Source organism: Macaca fascicularis, chromosome 14 (assembly GCF_037993035.2).
Source record: "Macaca fascicularis isolate 582-1 chromosome 14, T2T-MFA8v1.1".
NCBI classification, from domain to species: Eukaryota; Metazoa; Chordata; class Mammalia; order Primates; family Cercopithecidae; genus Macaca; species Macaca fascicularis.
Window position 1 is genome coordinate 110,409,040 of NC_088388.1, and position 20,177 is coordinate 110,429,216.

The 20,177-nt window shown below is 38.9% G+C and overlaps 1 protein-coding gene across 5 annotated transcripts in view; it reads right to left on the reverse strand.

Moving 5' to 3' along the window:
* Positions 1-996: 996 nt before the first annotated feature.
* Positions 997-20,177, reverse strand: part of BTG4 (BTG anti-proliferation factor 4) — a 114,242-nt gene continuing 95,061 nt past the window's right edge. For 3 of the 5 annotated variants that reach the window (XM_065529648.2, XM_045371053.3, XM_065529647.2), the window contains 5 exons: positions 14,599-14,682; positions 4,788-4,986; positions 4,179-4,316; positions 3,387-3,585; positions 997-1,489 (listed from right to left, as the gene is read on the reverse strand). In XM_065529648.2, the coding sequence (XP_065385720.1) occupies positions 1,310-1,489; positions 3,387-3,585; positions 4,179-4,316; positions 4,788-4,960 (690 nt within the window). In that variant the 5' untranslated portion in view covers positions 4,961-4,986; positions 14,599-14,682 and the 3' untranslated portion in view covers positions 997-1,309. Of the gene's footprint in view, positions 1,490-3,386; positions 3,586-4,178; positions 4,317-4,787; positions 4,987-14,598; positions 14,683-18,909; positions 19,108-19,364; positions 19,478-20,177 lie in introns of those variants that run through there. The other 2 variants (XM_045371052.3, XM_005579579.5) reach the window with 2 other exon arrangements.

Consider the following 20,177-nt stretch of genomic DNA (forward strand, 5'->3'; position numbering starts at 1 on the left):
AAAAGAAAAGAAAAAATGATTACTAAGAGCTGTACCCAAAGTAATGAGGCTAGAATCAAGCCCCCTCTTCGTCAGCACTAGCTTGACTGCTGGCATGTCCTGCCCGAGTTGGGACTCAAGGTCACAACTTTTTGCATCCACTCAGAGCCACTGGCCCAAAGCACAAGTCTACTCACAAGAGAACCAAGCTGTGACTGATCCAGTGCTACCAGCTTCCTGGATCCAGAACCACCTAACAGCAGAAATTCAGCAAGAAAACCAAGATGTAGGGAGAAGATACAAGTGACTGGAGAAGAGCAAAGTCTTAAAATGGAGATGAGAGAGGAGAAGGGGGGGATAAAATTTTGAAGTAGGAGAAAACAAAAAGAACAAGTCCCCTGCTGAGAGCACAGGAGGATGGAGTAAAAAGAGATAGAGAAGACACACCTACAAAACGTCTTAAGTGGAGATTAACAGGAACTGCCAGACAACGGCAAGGACCCAGCTGGGAACAAACAGCATGAGCAGGAATGGGTCCAGTCAACAAGGTTTTGGGAATTTTCTAACAACTAGAGACACAGAATTTAGAAGAGTCAAACTATTTTTGGCTAATAGAGTGAAGCTGGATTGTAGAATCTCCCTCCCTAATTTTAAAATCTATAAAATCTAGCAAAGATAAAATTCACCAGCAGTAGCCTAACGGGCATTTCCTCATACCATAAACATCGAAAAGTAGCAGCCAAAACAATTCTCACTGCTATCAAATTTGTAGAGACACAGACTGCAGAGTCATCAACTTTCCCTCTAGCAAGTGGTAGAGGGTGAGGGGAGTAAGAATGAATGGTGGCCAGGCACAGTGGCTCACGCCTGTAATCCCAACACTTTGGGAGGCTGAGACAGGAGGATTGCTTGAGCTCAGGAGTTTGCGACCAGCCTGGGCAACATAGGGAGACCCCTTCTTTACAAAAAATAAACTTTTAAAAGTTTGTTTCTTGCAACGAACTGAACTAAGAAGCATTAAAAACACTGTACGTTTATTTAAACCATTACTTTTCATAATTCATTGAGTCTTATTACAGGTCAATATCTTCATTCTGTTACCTTACTGGGTACATTCACTAATGTTACATAAAACTTCATGTAAAATTAAATAAGAATTAAAAGTACAGCTAAGAACAGTCATGATCTGTATGAGAGGATTTACCATTGTGTACCCTCGTCCCTAATATGGTCATTTTTTGTTTCAGGGCCTCTCAACCTTAAATTCATTTTTATTTTAGAATAAAGGCGCTCCTCTGAGCTCTCGCCCACCATGTGCCCAGTCGCTGCGTCATTGGTGTATGTTGACCCAGTGGTACCTGTCCACCCGGTGCATAGAAGGCCTGTAACACTTAGGGTGCTTCTGCGAGCCATGGTAAGTGTTTCCCAGGAGGCCAACACGGCCATCCACCACATTCTTTTTGCGGGGGATTTGGAACCAAGATTGAAAGGGCTGTTTCAAGTTTTCAACCTGGAAAAAAAAGCATAAAGATCTCTAATAAGCTAGCTGTAAGGACTAAATATGAACTCATAATTCAAAAGTCAAGCACTTCAAAAGCATAGGGAGCACAAATAAATAGAATCAAAAGTGCATAACCATCTTTGAAAAATTTTCTAGCACTTGGCAGGAACATAAGTCACTTTATACTGTACCTTTTTAAAAAGTTAACTAACTCAACTAAAAACTTTTTAATACGCTTATTCAAGTTTATGTTTATTCTTGAGTTGTCCCTCTCCCATCCCTACCTCACGCCTGCCAGCCTAATCCAAAACTGCATGTTCATGATCTCTGGGGCCACAGCCTAGAAATCTTCATTTTAAACACCTTAGATGACTGATACAGATGTTTTACAGATCACACTTTGAAAAGACATTGCTGTAAAAGGATAGAGCTGATTACAGGTCTGATCCCCAAATGAAAGAAGACCTTTCTAAAAATAAAAATAGAATTAAGGCAAATACCATAAATCCTCACTCAACAACCTCGATAGGTTCTTGGAAACTAATTTTAAGCTAAATGACATACAGCAGGACTTTGAATAACATAGTTTGGTTATAACACTGAGGAAAAAAATAGCTTTGTCATACATCATTTTAAAGTCACTGTTTCCAAGAAACTACCAATGACACAGATAGTTTAAAAAACTAGGGACAAAACATTTGCCAGAAATACGACAAGGGGTTAAAATCATTCTGGCATATAAAGAACCTATAATAATATATTAGAACTTCAAATAATGAATGGGTGAATAAGAGAAAATTTGTAAGAGAGTAGGTGCTAAAACATTTGGGCACATGGAATTTTTTAATGTTTAATTTCACAAATACTGTATTACATATGCATATCATGTTAATCAAATTATCTGTTTTTTTAAATGAGAATAGCCAATACCAGAAAAAAAAGGCAGAGCAGGCACTTTTACATACAGCTGGTGACACTACAAATAAATACAACTGTCTATATGGTGTTTCGGCTGCATATTAAAAACCAGTAAAATGTTCATACTCGGTGACCCAGTAGTTCTGTGCTTGAGAATCAAACCTCAAGAAACAACCTAAAATTCAGGCATCACCATACGAATTATCAGCTTTTTAAAAAATACTACAACCATGTGGAAACAGTCTAGAATTCTGCCAATAATCAGTTACAAGGGAGGCAAATGAATATTAAAATTTCAATTGCTTTAACATTTAATACATAGGTGATTAAGAGAACATACAAACAAATATATACATAAAGTGTTAACAAATTCTCTCTAGTTCAGTGTTTTTCAAATTGTGGGTCATGAAATCAATTTAGATGCTTGAAATCAAATGAATTTAATTGGAAGTACTGGGAGCATTGCTCCTAGTAAAGATAAACACTGTTTCAGGAAACTTTTTAAATGTAAATATGCGTATCTTTCAATGCGTTATGGTTTAAAAAGAAGAAAAAATTAGTTGAGAAAAACTGCTCTAGTGACACAATGTATAGGCCTTTGACCTTTCCTAAATCCAAATTTTGTATAAATGCCATGGTATTTTCAATTGACCAAAAAAAAAAAAAAACAAAGCTCACTAATCTTAATCTTTGATTCTGTAGGAATTTAAGTGGAAGGAAACCTGTGTGTCTTCAAATATTGTATGAAGAAATAGGACAATAAAAGATTATGTAGATATGTAGATCCTAAAAGCTCAGCCAAGAGTAGGGAATACATTGTGCAGTGAAGAAGACAGAAAAAGTTTTGCCAAAATATTAAGATTCTGGCTTTTAAAAATCTACAGTTTTGTTCTTTCCATGTTTTTTTGCTTCTTTGTTTTCATAATGAGTGCATTGTTTTTAGAATCAGATAGAAAAACGTATAGAAAAGAACTGGAACACACTTGACCTGATAAACACTCTTTGGATTGCTGACTTTAGGAATGACACGAGGTTCCTTGCTACAACTTTCTTCATCGCAGGAAGGGCCAGAGGAATCGTCTGATGAGGCTCTACTAACTGCATAACTGATTTGCTGATATAGTTCCCATTCCTCCCATCTGCCTTTAAAAGAAGCAACTGTAAATGGATGGTTTTTCTCACCATACCTAAGTAGGAAAAGAAATTTAAGTACTAATTAGGGATTCAACTTCCTACAAGTTTTGTCTCTAATCTTTCCGGGAGACAATATGCTAACTTATTTTAAAAGAGATCGCCTTAAAAAAATTGAAGGACATTATGACCTTCACCTACTACACTGTTATAAATGAGGACATTCTATAAGAGTTATTTTGGTTAATTGTTCAGAAAAAAACAAAGACTAGTTTCTTTTGATTCAGTTAATGAACTGAATTGTCCCATGATAGATAACTCTACTTCCTTTCTGATATTGCCTATAACACTTATCTGTTATCAACCTACAGTTTGTAATAGATACTGTTACCAATCTATAGTTTGTAATAAGGTGCAGTGATTAAAGCCACATTTCAAATATTTTGCAAAATCATTGTGCTTTCCACCTCACCCACTTTGAATAGAAGTCTTCATTGTCTAACAGAAGTTTGCATCTAAAATCTTAACCAAGAAGTGTCCCTGCTGCTAACTCAAGGCTTTGGTGCATCACCTTTCATGAACTTATGTAAAGTTGTCTAACCTAAGGTTTCCAGGTATCACACAGCACACAAACTATGAGATTACTCACCTACAGCACACTTCAAAGGGATCTACCCATATGGTCATCTCCTTCGGAAGTCCCAGGTGAGAAAAATCCACATTACTCTCCACACATGCCCTTTCTAGAATGGGATCTTTATTCTGATTGTTGTTTATCCTGATGCACCTTTTTAAAAAATGAAGGGAGATGAAGACATGATGACAGGCACTTTAGCAGGAGAATCACATTATGCACATACCGTTCCAATACACATAGCTCCCATCTCACCCCCACCTTCCCCTCAGCCTCCTCCACTCTCCACTCTTACAAGTAAGACATCAACTTTTGATACAGTGGCTCAGAATGTATGTTGCATCAGTAAGTCACAAAATTAGTTTACTGGCTATTCACAGCTTATCTTTCATGGCAAACACAAATTAAAAATTGTTTAATCTACCTCACGTAAGGGGCTTTGCTCTGTTGTTTCCAGCCAAAGTGTCATCTACTATGTCTCCTCCTTTCAATTCCACGTTCAAACAAATGAACCCATAAAACTTTCGTTACTTAAATGCTGAAAACAAGATCACTCCATTTTCCTAGGAGCTGGCTGTTGTTTGGTGATTGCTTCCCTTTGCCATCCCACATACTAGCTCTCACCTGAAGGCTTGCCCTTTAGAAGGGCAATCAGAGTGCCAGTGACTTCTGTATGTTTCAAACAAGATCGTCATCAGCTTTTCTGCAAAGTCTTCTATTTGCTGTTTACTTAGTTTATCATGTTTTTTCACCAATCTTGTGACAAAGAAAACTGTTGTTGCAATTTCATCTCTCATGATTCAAGAAAAATAGATAAGGAGGTCTGAATCATTAAAAGGAAGAAGAAATAGAAAGAAATGTTTAACTTAATATCAATACTTAATTGCCATTTGGAAATTTTACATACCTTAAATTTAAAACCGAGATAATTTGCTAGAAAGAAGTCCTTAGTAAACTAGGTAAGTACATGAACACTATCAATTAACATAACAGCCAAGAACAGCAGTTCCTCAAATAGCCCAGTTTTAAAGGTTTTCAAAGGAAAAAAAACTGTAAAATTTTAAAGTATTTAAGTAATAACTGAAACATCACTGTGCAACTTAAAAAAGATCCTGGTATGGGATAGTAATTACCTCAAGCGTCATGTTTTAAAGATATATTAACAAAGAGCAAAATATTTCAGGAGAGAGTAATTCCAAAATGTGCCTCACAAGTTGCATGCTTTAAGAATAATCAAACACATTATACTTGCCAACAAAAGCCCTTTAGCCCCCAAGAAAAGTGGATAAGAGTTAAAAGACCAACTGCACCATCCCTTATGTTTCCAACTCTCACCCACACCTGTTCGTGAGTTTGAGGCTGAAGTTTATATAAGCCTGGGCCCTAAAGGCTGATGGGTGCTTCACCTTACACAGGTGCTGCCTATTGAGATAATCATATAGCTTTTTCATATGCCAATCTGGTCTCCATCCAATTGCTCCTTGGCATAAGTGGAGTGGGTTCTCTATTTGAAGTGTTTTCAAACTGGATCTATATTTTCTATTTTGCTATTATAATCTTATCTTTTATAACACAGAGAATCAAGCGTTCTTCTGTATCCTAATATCGCACATTCCAATGATGTCATCTCTAACTTAGCTGTCAACATATTAAAGAATTTTGCCTTAGATTTCTTACAAAACTTGTTAAGACAACTTTGAGCAGCTGTTATGTTGACGACACTTTTTTTACTAAAGGGTTTATTTGTAGGATAAGTAGAAGAGATCTGAGTTTATCTAACCTCACCAGTTCTCAGAGGGTGGGGGTCAGTGACCATGTGATCTGGACTCACTGTGTTTCTTGTTAAAAATTCAGATTCTTGGCCAGGTACTGTGGCTCATACCTATAATCCCAGCACTTTGGAAGGCCGAGGAAGGTGGATCACCTGAAGTCAGGAGTTAGAGATCAGCCTGGCCAACATGGTGAAACCCGTCTCTACTAAAAATACAAAAATTATCCAGGCGTGGTGGCATGTACCTGTAGTCCCATCTACTCAGGAGGCTGAGGCAGGATAATTGCTTGAACCCGGGAGGCGGAGGATGCAGTAAGCCAAGATCACACCACTGCACTAGACTGGGTGACAGAGCAAGACTCCGTCTCAAAAAAAAAATTAAAATTAAATTTAAAAATTCACATTCTCCCACCTTATTTCAGATCCACTGAAGCAACGCTTCTCAAGGTAAGGCCTGGCAATCAGTATTTAGCAAGTTCCCCCAGGTGATTCTAATACCCACTAAGCGTTGAGAAGCATCACACCTGACATACATTAAGTCTTTAACGCTCAGGATTAGTGATCATTCACTTTCTTAATTAGCGAAAAGGAATTCACTGTCTCACAAAGAAGTCCATTTCATTTCTAAAAAGCTCCAAATAACAGCCAGACCTTCCTTTCTGTGTGGAGGCGAATCTACCTCCAATTTTCCTGTATGTGCAGCCTAGTTTTTCCTTCTGGAACTACACCAATCGTGTCTAATGTTCCACCACATGATGACATTTCAAATACTAGCTACTCAGCCTCCCTCAGCCTTCTCTTTGTGGAGCCTAAATAGTCTCAGCTTTTTGACAGTTTTTCCTATAGACTCACTCACCATGCTGGGTACTCACATCACAGTGAGTGTCAGGTGTGTGAGTAATCCCCTTTTTTTCCAGCGTGGGGCTCAGACTTGCACACAATGCTCCAGGTGTGCTCCACCCCTAAAGACTAGCACGGGGCTGTTGCTTCCCTCCCTCTGAATACTGTATTCCAGAACACAACCTCAGGTGGCTTTTACCTTGTTGGCAGTGACATCACACCACGGACTCATATTGAACTTGCAAGTACTCTTTTTCACTAATGCTATCATTTTGTCATATCTTTCCATTCCTGCACAATACAAAGTTTAAAAATATGGGCATTAAGATCGGATAGATTTGGGTGTGAATTGCAAATTTAGGACTCACCATCTGTGTAACCTTGGGCAACTTAATTTTCTGCCTGTGAAATGGGAGATACAATAGCGATCTCATAAGATTGTAGTTAAGATTGTAATAGATAACATTAGAGCGCTTGTTCTTGAGCTGGGCAGAGAGCCTCATGCCTGTAATGCAAACACGTTGGGCCCAGGCGAAAGGATCACTTGAGGTCAGGGGTTTGAGGTCGGCCTGGGCAACTCAGTAAGACCCCTGTCTCTACAAAAATTTTAAAAGTCAGCTTGGTGTGGCATGTGTCTGTAGCCGTAGCTACTCGAAGGCTGAGGTGGGAAGATCACTTGAGCCCAGGAGTTTGAGGCTGCCGTAAGCTATGAGCTATGATTGTGTCACTGCACTCCAGCCTGGGCAACAGAGCAAAGACCCTGTCTCAAAAAAATTAAAAAACCTTTCACTAGTGATGAACTGAGATGAAATACATATATTAGGTAGTATGCTGGTTATTGTAATGTCTTTGATGCTTGAGAGGTATAAGAAATGTAAGTATGAGGATTATCAAAGTTGGTTAAGGATACAAAAATAGAAGAAATTAGTTCTAGTATTCTAGTATAGTAGACAAATTATAGGTAACAATTGTATATTTCAAAATAGCTAGAAGATTTGTAATGTTCTCAACACAAAGAAAAGATAAATGTTTGAGGTAATGGATATCCCAATTACCTTATTTGATAATTATACATTATATACAAGTATTAAAATATTATATGTACCCCCAAAATACATACAACTATTATATATCAATTTTTAAAACTTGTTTAAAAGGACTGTGAAATGGATGGCTGAGCATCTTGATATCTAAGAATATGATTTAAGATTTAATTAAGATTAATTTAATTCAATTCAGTACATATTTAAATATCTACTGTGTACCCAGAACATATTAAAATAAACAAACATGAAAGTAGGACCTTAATAATTTTCCAACTCCATAGTCTCTTGTTTGTTTCAACTGTCCATGACATAGTTCTCATTCCTCTTCCTCGGTGGCTGGGGTACCCAAACTGTTGCACCTTGGAATCACCTGAAGATCTTTTAAAAATACTGATGTCTGCCTCCTATCCCTTACCCAGACATTTTTTTTTTCCGATAGAGATGGGGTCTCCCTATGTTGCCCAGGCTGGTCTTGAACTCCTGGGCTCAAGGAACCCTCCTGCCTTGGCCTCTCAAAGTGCTAGGATTCACAGGTGTGAACCGCTACGCCGGGTCAAGACATTCTGACTTAATTGGTATAGAGTGCAACCTACACATCAGGATTTTTTAAAGTTCCCCAAGCGATTCTAATGTGCAGCAAAAGTGGAAATCATTAAGATAGATACCGCCTTAGCTGTGAAGAAGATTTTAAACTTATTTTACACTTTTGATTGCTTAATAATGCCTTAAGTTTAACAGATTATTAGGACAAATTTGCATAATTTATTCTCATATTTTCTAGCCATTTGCTGGGGTAAATTTTGCAAAGATTATTTTTTAAAATTTGTGTTAGAAGGGACAAAGCTGAAAATTAGGGTAACTCCTTGTATGCTGCTGAAATTTTGCTTCTGAACTAAAGGCAACAGATGCATTAACACAAAATTTTTTTCTTTTCAAATGGCTAGTTTGCATTTACAATAATAGAATGGTGCCAGGTGTTTTTATAATTCTTTCATGACTTCATCTTCCCATTGACAAACCGTTCCCTTGCACTTTGAGTTGGTGAAGTACATGAATGTGGTTTTGAACCCTCTCCTAGCATTATTTTCTGCAACAGGCCCAGGCAGGCCTTGCAAGTTATGAATAGAACGGTAGAATAACAATGTACTTAGATTTCAGGAAAGAACAATCAAATAAAAAGTAAACATCACAGAAGATTTCCTTCGGTTACTTGTTTATGACTTGAAACACGTTATTTAAATCACCTCCTTTACATTGATGACAACTACACCTTCTGTTTTAATTAACACTCAGTGATTATTTACTGACCACCTACTTCACAGACACTATTAGTGGGGCTGGGGGTAAAATCAAAATTCAACTTTCCTTTCAAGAGGCTTATTATCTAGAGAGGGAAATCAAATATATACACAAGTGATGACTTGGATGTAAAGTTTGGGAAATGAAATACTCAAAATTTACTCCAAGTTTCAAACACTAGTAACCAAGAGATTAATGTTATCATTGAAAGAATGAAGTTCAGTGGAAGAGTCAGTATAAAACAAATGGTGATTCATTCAGATTGAGGTATACTGAGCTTTCAACGGCAATTAAATACCCAAGTAGTAATGTCCACTGACAAGATGTTAGAATTTAGCAGAAAAACCAACCTGGTCTGGCCTAAGCCAATCCCAGAGCTAAGTAGAAGAGAAAATTACTGCTGAAATTTGACAACTCTCCCACTATCCTTCTGTCATGTCTAAAATTCTCATTATAAGACATTTATTCCCTTGCTTAAAACCTTGTCTTTCAAGGAATTTTTTTTTTTTTTTTTTTTTTTTTTTTGAGATGGAGTCTTGCTCTGTCACCCGGGCTGGAGTGCAATGGCCGGATCTCAGCTCACTGCAACCTCTGCCTCCCGGGTTTACGCCATTCTCCTGCCTCAGCCTCCTAAGTGACTGGGACTACAGGCGCCTGCCACCACGCCCGGCTAATTTTTTGTATTTTTTTAGTAGAGACAGGGTTTCACCGTGTTAGCCAGGTTGGTCTCCATCTCCTGACCTCGTGATCCGCCCGTCTCGGCCTCCCAAAGTGCTGGGATTACAGGCTTGAGCCACCGCGCCCGGCCTCAAGGATTTCTTTTTGAAAATGTCCAATGAGCTATCCATAGTAGAGCAACAGGATGGTGTTCTGTTTGGGTGAGGGGATTATGTCTGGGTGAAGAACCACAGAAAACAAGAAATAAGAGGTTCTGGCCATTTGGAGAACAGAAAGGCGATGAAGCAGCATAGACATATTTTACTTCCTATTATGCCTGTAACAGAGAATCAAATGGTATAAAATATGAATATGACTGACATGACCTTGTACAAGTAATAGTTTCTAGAATTGCATTCTTCATTTTAAAATGAGGAAATTCAACTTGATGGCTAAGGAATAGTGAAGCCCCAAAGTTCATTGATGAAGGTAAAACTCAAAAATCTGGTTCTACATTTGTCTTCTTGGTTTTAGCTAAACTTCACTTATAAAATGAAAATATTTATGCTTATAAAAGTTTAAAAATAGACAAAGAAGTTTTAAAATATCATCTGAATTGAATATTAAATTTGCTGAACTTGTGATGTAATAACCAGTCTTATCATAACCCCATTTCATTTCTTTAACTTCCCTCCTTAAACTACAAGTTATATCCCTAGGCTCACCCATTCATTCACAAATACATGTTATTGCCAAAGAGGGGAAAGGTATAGAAGTTTTAGCAAAAGTCTACTTCTGACAGAAAGTATTTTTTTAACAACAGCAAGCAAGTAGCACTATTTTATAAAACAATGAACTGATTCTGTAACCCACACATAAACTCAGTTCCACTATGGTCAAGCCACATAAAAGGAAGTTACATTAATTGCTGAAACAAAATTGCATTTCCCAAAACATTATCTAATAAAATTCTACAGCCATACAATGTTGATTTGAACTCAAAAGAAATTAATTTTTGTGTAGCCTGATCAAAGTAAAATTCCTTTACCTATAATACTATGCAAGTGTTTTATCTGCCACAAGCTTCTTCCAATTTGTATTTTCTATTTAGATTATTGAGCATTCACAATGTAAGTGGCATTATTTGAAAGACCACAAAAAATACATGCATATATATAACGTTTCAAGTTAGAAACAAGATAACTCCTATTCAACATAGTACTGGAAGTCCTGGCCAGAGCTATCAGGCGAGAGAAAAAAATAAAAGGCATCTGCATTGGAAAAGTAGAAGTCAAATTATCTCTGTTCACTGACAATATGATTGTATACCTAGAAAACCCTAAAGACTCCTCTAGAAGACTCCTTGACCTGATTAACAACTTCAGTAAAGTCTCAGGATACAAAATCAATGTACAAAAACCAGCAGCATTTCTACAAACAGTAACATTGAAGCTGAGAACCAAATTAAGAATCCAATCCCACTTAGGATAGCCACAAAAAAGAGCAAAATACCTCGGAATACATTTAACCAAGGAGGTGAAAGATCTCTACAAGGAGAACTACAAAACACTGATGAAAAAAATTGCAGATGATACAAATAAATGGAAAAACATTCCATGCTCATGAACTGGAAGAATTAATATGGTTAAAATAACAATATTACCCAAGCAATCTACAGATTCAGTGCAATCCCTATCAAATTACCAACCTTATTTTTCAAAGAATTAGGAAAAACAATTCTAAGGTTCATATGGAACAACCAAAAAAAGCCCAAATAGCCAAGGAACTCCCAAGCGACAAGAACAAAGTCAAAGGCATTATATTGCCTGACTTCAAATTATACTAAAAGGCTATAGTAACTAAAATAGCATGGTCCTGGTACAAAAATAGACCCAGAGATTAATGGTACAGTATGGGGTTCTCTAACTTAGAAACAAAGCTACATATATACAACCAATTGATCTTCAATTAAAGTTAACAAAAATAAACAATGGGAAATAGACATACTATTCAATAAATGATGCTGGAAAAACTGGCTAGCCATATGCAGAAGACTGAAACTAAATCCCCATCTCTTAACGTATACAAAATTAACTGTAGATGGATTAAAGACATAAATGTAAAACTATAAAAACCAAAACTATAAAAATCCTAAAAGAAAACCTAGGAAAAACCCTTATGGACATTGGCTTAGGCAAATAATTCATGATGAAGATTCCAAACACAAATGCAATAAAAATGAAGATAGGGAAATAGGACATAAACCAAAAGTTTCTGCACAGCAAAACAAATAATCAATAGGATAAAAACACAACCCACAGAATGGAAGAAAATATTTACAAATTATACCTCCAACAAAGAATTAGTATTCAGAATCTACAGGAAATTCAAACAACTCATCAAACAAAAAACAAACCAATTGAAAACGGGGCAAAGAACATGAACAGGTATTTCTCAAAAGAAGAAATACAAACAGCTAACAAACATATGAAAAAATGCTCAACATCACTAATCATCAGAGAAATGCAAATTAAAACCACATTGAGATACCATCTCACTCCAGTCAGAATGGCTTTTATTAAAAAGTCTAAAAGCAACAGATGTTGATGTGTATGCAGAGAAAAGGGAATACTCACACACTGTTGGTGGGAATATAAATTAATTCAACCTCTATGGAAAACAGTATAGAGATATCTCAAAGAACTGAAAATAGAACTATCATTGGACCCAGTGATCCCACTACTGGGTATCTACCCAAAGGAAAAGAAATCATTATATTAAAAAGATACCTGTACTTGTGTATTTATTGCAGCACCATTTACAATTAGAGCAAAGTCATGGAATCCACCTAAATGTCTACCAACTGTCGATTGGATAAAGAAAATATAGTGTATATATACAGCATGGAATACTACATAATCATAAAAAAAGAATGAAATCATGTCCTTTGCAGCCACATGGATGGAGCTGGAGGCCATTACCCCAAGTGAACTAACCCAGAAGCAGAAAATAAAATATTACATATTCTCACTTGTAAGTGGGAGCTAAACAAATGGTACATGTAGAAATGAAGATAGAGAAAATAGACTCTGGGGAGTCCAAAGGGGACGGTTGAAAAATTACCTACTGGGGGCCGGGCGCGGTGGCTCAAGCCTGTAATCCCAGCACTTTGGGAGGCCGAGACGGGCGGATCACAAGGTCAGGAGATCGAGACCATCCTGGCTAACACGGTGAAACCCCGTCTCTACTGAAAAAATACAAAAACCTAGCCGGGCGAGGTGGCGGGCGCCTGTAGTCCCAGCTACTCGGGAGGCTGAGGCAGGAGAATGGCGTGAACCTGGGAGGCGGAGCTTGCAGTGAGCTGAGATCCGGCCACTGCACTCCAGTCTGGGCGACAAAGCGAGACTCTGTCTCAACAACAACAAAAAAAAGAAAAAAAAAGAAAAATTACCTACTGGATATAATGCCTAATATTGGGGTGATGAGTACAGCAGAAGCCCAATACCCAATATTATGCATGTAATACCCATGTACCAAACAAGAATATGTACCCCTTAAAAAAAAGAAACCAAGATAACTTACTAAAAATAATTCAGAGTGTAAGAAAATGTTCCTATGTACAACACTGTATACTAATATGATAAACGTGTGTATGTATCCACACTCTATACCGTTATAGTAAAATGCTGAATTCAAAACGCAATTAGAATATAAGAGAATAATACTCTCTTACTAATGGAACATACTAATTTTAGAGTGACTATATTAAGTGCCAAAGGTATTACAGAAGAGAAAGGATCAGGAAGAACTAAAGGGACTAGGGAAGATTTTACCTAGGAAGTAGAATTTGAGCTTGATATTTCAACAAACTGTAAAGGAGCTAAGAGCAGGAAGGACAATGTGAACTTTACTACATGTAAGCATGATAAAATCCTTGAGATATATTCTATGAATATAGAGGAAATAAAGATAACAAATGAGGATTATGTAAATTTTTCAACTAAATATAAGTTTCCCACTTAAAATAAAAAAAAAAAAAAAAAAAAAGGCTTAAGTGCCAAATAAGGACAGTGGAAATAAAAACAAGAGTAAGTAGACACAGAGTGATGTCTAAGAGGATGGCATAAAGTATTTTCATTCTTGTAAATCAATTAATTAACAGGATAATCAGTCCATTTTCTCCTTGTGGCTTAATAGAATTACAGAATACACCCTAGAGCTCTTAAGAAGGAGAAAGTATATTAACTTTCTTCAACTGTGCATTCAGACCACTAACTAGCTTACTGAAACCTTAAAATTACTTTTATAAACCTGAAAATCTGTGTGAGGGTTTTTGTTTGTTGGTTGCTTGGTTTTTTTGTTTGTTTGTTTGTTTTTGGGTTTTTTTGGTTTTTATTTTTAAGAGAGATGACAGAGGCCAATCAGTACTGGGACAAGGCCAGGAAAGTTCATCTCTTTAGTTCTAACCTAGAGAAGATCATTGATCCTTCATTAACTCAATGAATAAAGCCCTGGACAAAAAAAATCTGGTAGAGCCAATCCAATCATCTGCTGCCTATGGCTAATTCTTTACTGACCAAACCAAACCTTGGTGGTGCCAATGCAGCAGATTCTCTTGAATTCCTAAGTGTATGAATTTTAAAACAGCTTGGGTTTTGTGAGAGTCCTCTCTTCCGTTTCCTGTGGGCTAACCCTTCCCAAGATTTACTTCTTCCTGTCAGCCCCTGAAGAGGAGAGGGATCCTCTCAGATTTGATCCTGAGCCTTCTGTTTTCCTCATTCTATTCTCTATTCGAGATTAATATATTGCTGTCATCACTTACTCTGGCGTCCTTGATAGCAGGGACTGGTAGGTCAACGAAGAATCAGCCAGCAGACCTTTCTTGGAGAACTCCTCGTGACTTCAACTATCAAGAGGATAAAAGAGCTTCAGTCTCTTTTCAGTTCTGGTCTCCTGCCAGGGTTCTAACTCCACATATCTAACTCCACCACAATATTCTTCCATGACCTAAAACTAAACATGCCTACACCTAAAATCACAATTATTCTCTGACTAGATTTCCCCCTCAACACCTCTACTTGTCATCGAAGTCTGGAAGTTAATCTTATTCTGTTTGTTCACTTGAACCAGTTACCAACCAAGTTATGCAAAGTTTCCTTCGCAAAGTTTCTCTCTTCATCCCGTATTTTCTACATCACCTCATACTGAAATTTACTAACCTCGTAAATGGTCTTTCAGTCTCCTCTGTCTGTCCCTCTTCTAATCTATGCTACTTTATGAATCCTTGTAAAACAACACATTTTATGCATCTGGGGCTCCTTGAGCCGAATAATGAAATTGAAACTCCCTGGGCTTTTTTTTTTTTTTTTTTTTTTTTGTGAACTTCATAGAAATGTATGAGTAGGCAGGTAAGTAGGATCATGGAGGACTTTAAATGTTAAAGTCCTCTTTAATCTTGTTTCCCCAATGGGAACACACTCATTGCTTTTCCAATTGGCCTCATACATTACAATCTCCATAAATTTGCTTGTGTTTTTCCTTCACAAATCGCTCCTGCTACCAAAACATTCCCTCTTCATCTCTAGTATTTTTGCTTCTAGGCTCAGTTCAATCTCATCTTTTCCATAGAGACTTCTCTGTGTCCTAACCTTTGATAATTTTCCTTTTCCTTTTTCCTAAATGTTGGCAATAATGAAGTTTGTATTAGTCATCAGGATTCCTGAAGCACTTCTTCATATAACCATCTTCATACTAAATAATTATATATAATATAAATAGAATATGTAACACAAACATGTGTTCTTAATCTATTACTATAAGTTATATTAATATTAAGATATATTCATATTACATACTAATATAATTAACATATTAATTATCTATATATACACACATTGTCCATCTTACCAAGTAGACCACATAAATCCCTAGAGATTGTTCTCTAAAGATGGAAAATATGCAAACTGCTCCTACTGAAGCCATAACTAAGAGCTTTGGCAACTTTAACTATAAAGACTATTTTGTTAGACTGCTTATGATTTACCTGAAAGATAAATTAACATTTTATACTGAAAGCAACAGTATTGATTAATCAATAAATATAAGCAAGAAGCTAATTAAGAATCTGGTGCACTCTTACTAATGAGAGTACAATAAAATGGAACTAGAAATATGGAATTATAAAAACTGCTGGCAGTTCATTTTAGCTCAAAAGAAAATCTCCTCCCATAAATAGATTCAATGATTTTTAGTTCTTCAAAGGCACTGAATTGACTTCAATTTAGTCTTGCTTCAACATATAAACTAGTTTCTAGGTATACTATCATGAAGGTTAATAATCTGACATTTATTGGTCTATAAACCAAGATATGGTTTTATATTTCCTACAAGTAATATAAAAACAGGTTTAGGCCGGGTGCAGTGGCTCACTCCTGTAATCCTAGCACTGTGAGAGGCCAAGTTCTGGCGGGGGGGGGGGGGTGGATCACCTGAGGTCAGGAGTTCGAGACCAGCCTGGCCAACACAGTGAAACCCCATCTCTACAAAAATTACAAAAAATTAGCCAGGCATGGTAGTGGCTGCCTATAATACCAGCTACTCAGGAGTATGAGGCAGAAGAATCGCTTGAACCCAGGAGGCGGAGGTTGCAGTGAGCCAAGACCACGCCACTGCACTCCAGCCTGGGCAATAAGAGCAAAACTCTGTTCCAAAAAAAAACAGGTTTAAAAAGAAACTGCTAAAATCCAGTAATTTCTAATTAGTCTAATTCTTCATTTCTTCCTCTTCCAATAACATCCTTCAAAAGCTGTGGGAGATGGTGAGTTTGTATATATTGAAGGGAGGGATATGTTGTCTCCATTGTCTCCATTTTTCTTTTTCTTTTTCTTTTTTTTGAGACAGAGTCTTGCTCTGTCACCCAAGCTGGAGTGTAGTGGCACAATCTCGGCTCACTGCAACCTCTGCCTCCCAGGTTCAAGCGATTCTCCCACCTCAGCCTCCCAAGTAGCTGGAACCACAGGCGCACACCACCACGCCCAGCTAATTTTTGTATCTTTAGTAGAGACAGGGTTTCACTATGTTGGCCAGGATGGTCTCTACCTCTTGACTTCATGATCCGCTCACCTTGGCCTCCCAAAGTGTTGGGATTACAGGTGTGAGCCACCACACCTGGCCCATCTCCACCTTTTCTAATTGCCAATTCCCATCAATCTAGTCTTGTATCTAGAAGTGGTAAATTAAGTCAACACAAATGTGCCAAAGCTAAAGCAGAAGGTATTTGTTTTCTATACTCTTCTTGGTTTCCTCTTAATCATCAACCTTGTCTCTCCTGACGGCTCCTTTTCCATCTCCCTAATCACCAAAAGCCCAGAAATTAAAACAGTAAACAATTCCCCTGAAAGGTACCTTCCTGGTACAGTATAAAACAAATGCAATCTTCTGTGTGGGCATTTAAAACACCACAAGCATTCTTACTTAGATTAAATCATGGGTCTCCCTGGTCTCCAGGCATGCCTAGACATGAACCATAGAGGGAATGAGATCCTTGGAGTTTCTCTAGTAACTGCAGGCCAAATCAACAGCAACCCTAAGAACAAGCATTCTTTTTTTTTTTTTTTCAACAGAACTAGGCCACACACATTTTTTGTCGTTATTTAAATTTTTAGTTGTACTACATAGAAAATAAACTCATTTTAAAAAGTTATTTCAGTAGGCAATGCATCTTGATGACTTTTACATATGAATTTTATTTTTTATTACTTTTGGAGAAAAGTCTGTAGAAACCTACTTTTCAAGGCATCTAACACAACCATTGCCTTGGATGGCAGCAATCCAGCTCAGGTAAGATATTTAAGATGCAACTAATAATCGTAAAACATCAGTTGGGAAGAAGTGTTCAATATAGTATTGGGTAAAAGTGACTAACAATTTGGTAGAAGATAATCGTTTTTATAACTATCTCCTAACCAAGACTTCTCTAAGTCTGCATATTGTTAATGGAATGAAGACTATTTTGCTCCTAGTTTCACGTATGTATATTTAAGTGAATGTAAGTCATTTATGTAATGTGTGCTAAAACACTGTGCCCCTCCCAAAGATAAGATGAATACAAAATACAGTTATTGTAGATGGCTTGTCTTTCACAATTTAATTCTACAAGTTAATTTTTATAATTAATATTTTATGTGATATATATTTTATATTTTGGTTTCTTTCCCTTCACTTCGGGGTGTACGGAACAAAGTGCATTTGGGGAAAAAAAAAGTGCTGTCTTTCATATGCAAAGAAAATGCTATAACTTACTCAAACATCCTTGGGCAGTTCTTTAGTTGTTTTAATAGTGTAATTTTGGTGTTTGTATTGAATGATCCAGATGACCTGCCCCTGTTCATGTTACTAGTGGCATCTATGAGACCATTTGCTGGTTTTAGGGAATCAATCTATAGATGGGAAGTTTTCTTTTACAGAAACTAATTTAGAACTAAGTCTTTTGTGTCAGCAATGAGTGCTCTATACTGGATGCATGAAGACCATATTTCTAGGGGAAGCTGCTTCCAGCTGAATTTCACAAGGTGAGGATAAAGAGAACATTCCTTATCCTCTCCTGATTCATTCATTAAAGGCAAAGAGGGGAAGGAGTAACTAAAGGAAAGTTATTAGCAGAGATCTCCCAGAAGTCCTCTGTAACTGTCCCTTTTGCCCAACTGTAACAAGATATTTTCTGGCATCCACAGCCCTAAACCTGAATATCCAAATGTACTCTTGCGTCAAGGATCTACTCAAGTCTCATCTCCTCTGGGAACCTTCTTTGACCTATTACAGCTCTCATTAACGGCCTCCCTTCTATTTCTATCAGTCCCTAGTTTAGTAATTTATTATATATATATACTGTCTTGAATGGTATGGCCTTGATCTCAAGAGGACCACTATTTGATGTAACTAACAAGCTGCCTGGCTCACTATTTGACTAGAAGGCTCAGCCTTCGCATCACCGCATGGCCCTCTAAGACTATAAGGCCAAGTCTCCAACAGAGCACAAAGGTGCAGATGAGACTCTCAAAGGCATCCTCCCACATGTCAGAGGCTACCCAAGCCCACCTCCATTTGGAAAATTCAAACCTATAATTTGAGGTACCTGGGAAGCCGCTTTCCCAGGGCAGAATGGGCACGGAAACTGGGTAGGCTTGGGGGCTTCTTGGGGAATGAGGGAGTGGAGCTCTTTGTCCCTCCTGCTAGATCAGAAAGAGAAATGTCTCAAGAATCTGGGCCTCCATCTTCTAGGCGTCTCCCTGGAGGCCCTTCAGGGACCGCCCACAGCCCCTTCTCTCAGCCTCCTCCCTTCCCCCACCCCTCCCCCACCTGTCCCACCCCCCCCCCCCGCCCGGTCTCGCGCCCGCCCCGCCCCTCGGCCCGCGGGGTTCCAAGGACGGTTGGTCGCCCCCGCCACAGTCGCTCGGCCGCTCAGAGCTGCGGGGCGCACGGGGTCGAGAGAGCCAGCTCTAGGGTTTGGGGCTGGGAACTGAAGCCTGGCGTGAGGGAAGTGGGAGCCCGGGCCGAGGAGGCGAAGGGGAAAGGAAAAGCGAGGCGAACCTGAGCGGGAGGGTCCTGAGAGGAGCGAGAGGCTGCGGGAAGGGGAGGCCGGGCACTCCCGAGGGTCACCGGGGTCGGGGAGCGGCCCGGGAGGGCGCGGGTCCTCCCCGGCAGCGCCGCCCGCTGGCCCAACTACCCGTGCTGTGCGCGGCGAGGCCGGCGGGGATCCCGCTGGGCCCGGGGTGTCCTCGGAGGCCGCTCGCGCCCACCCATGGTCGGGCGTCCCCTGGTGAAATGGGGTCCCAGGCGGGCCCCGACCCCGCGACCCCGCGTCGGCGCTGCGGACCGTCCGGGAGCTGCAGCCGCGGACGCCCAGTGCTCGGTTTGTAGGCAGTGTCATTAGCTGATTGTACTGTGGTGGTTACAATCACTAACTCCACTGCCATCAAAACAAGGCACAGCATCATCCGCCGCCGGGCCGGGAAGAGGACGCCGGCTCTGGCTGCACGCAGCCTTCGAGAGGAGAAGGTGCCTGAGAAGCGCGGCGTCGGCGTGGGTCCCGCGCTGGCATGCTTCGCGAGCGCCCGCTGCAAGTGCGAGAAAACCCGCGGTTTCTCCAGATACAGTTAAACTGTTAGCTCTCTCTCTAGGAGTCACAGAAGATGAAACAGTCTCATACCAGGAAAGCAAAATCCCTGGAGGTGAAGCCCCTCCACCCATGTAACAGTTAATACTGTATATGATTCACTGTGTCTATTTGCCATTGTCTAGTAGACTATTCACCAAGCCAGCAACTCAGTGGATCTTCAACTCAACCAATGAATTGCCTGTCACAACGTGTGGGGGTACCAACTTGAGACTGCAATTTTTTTT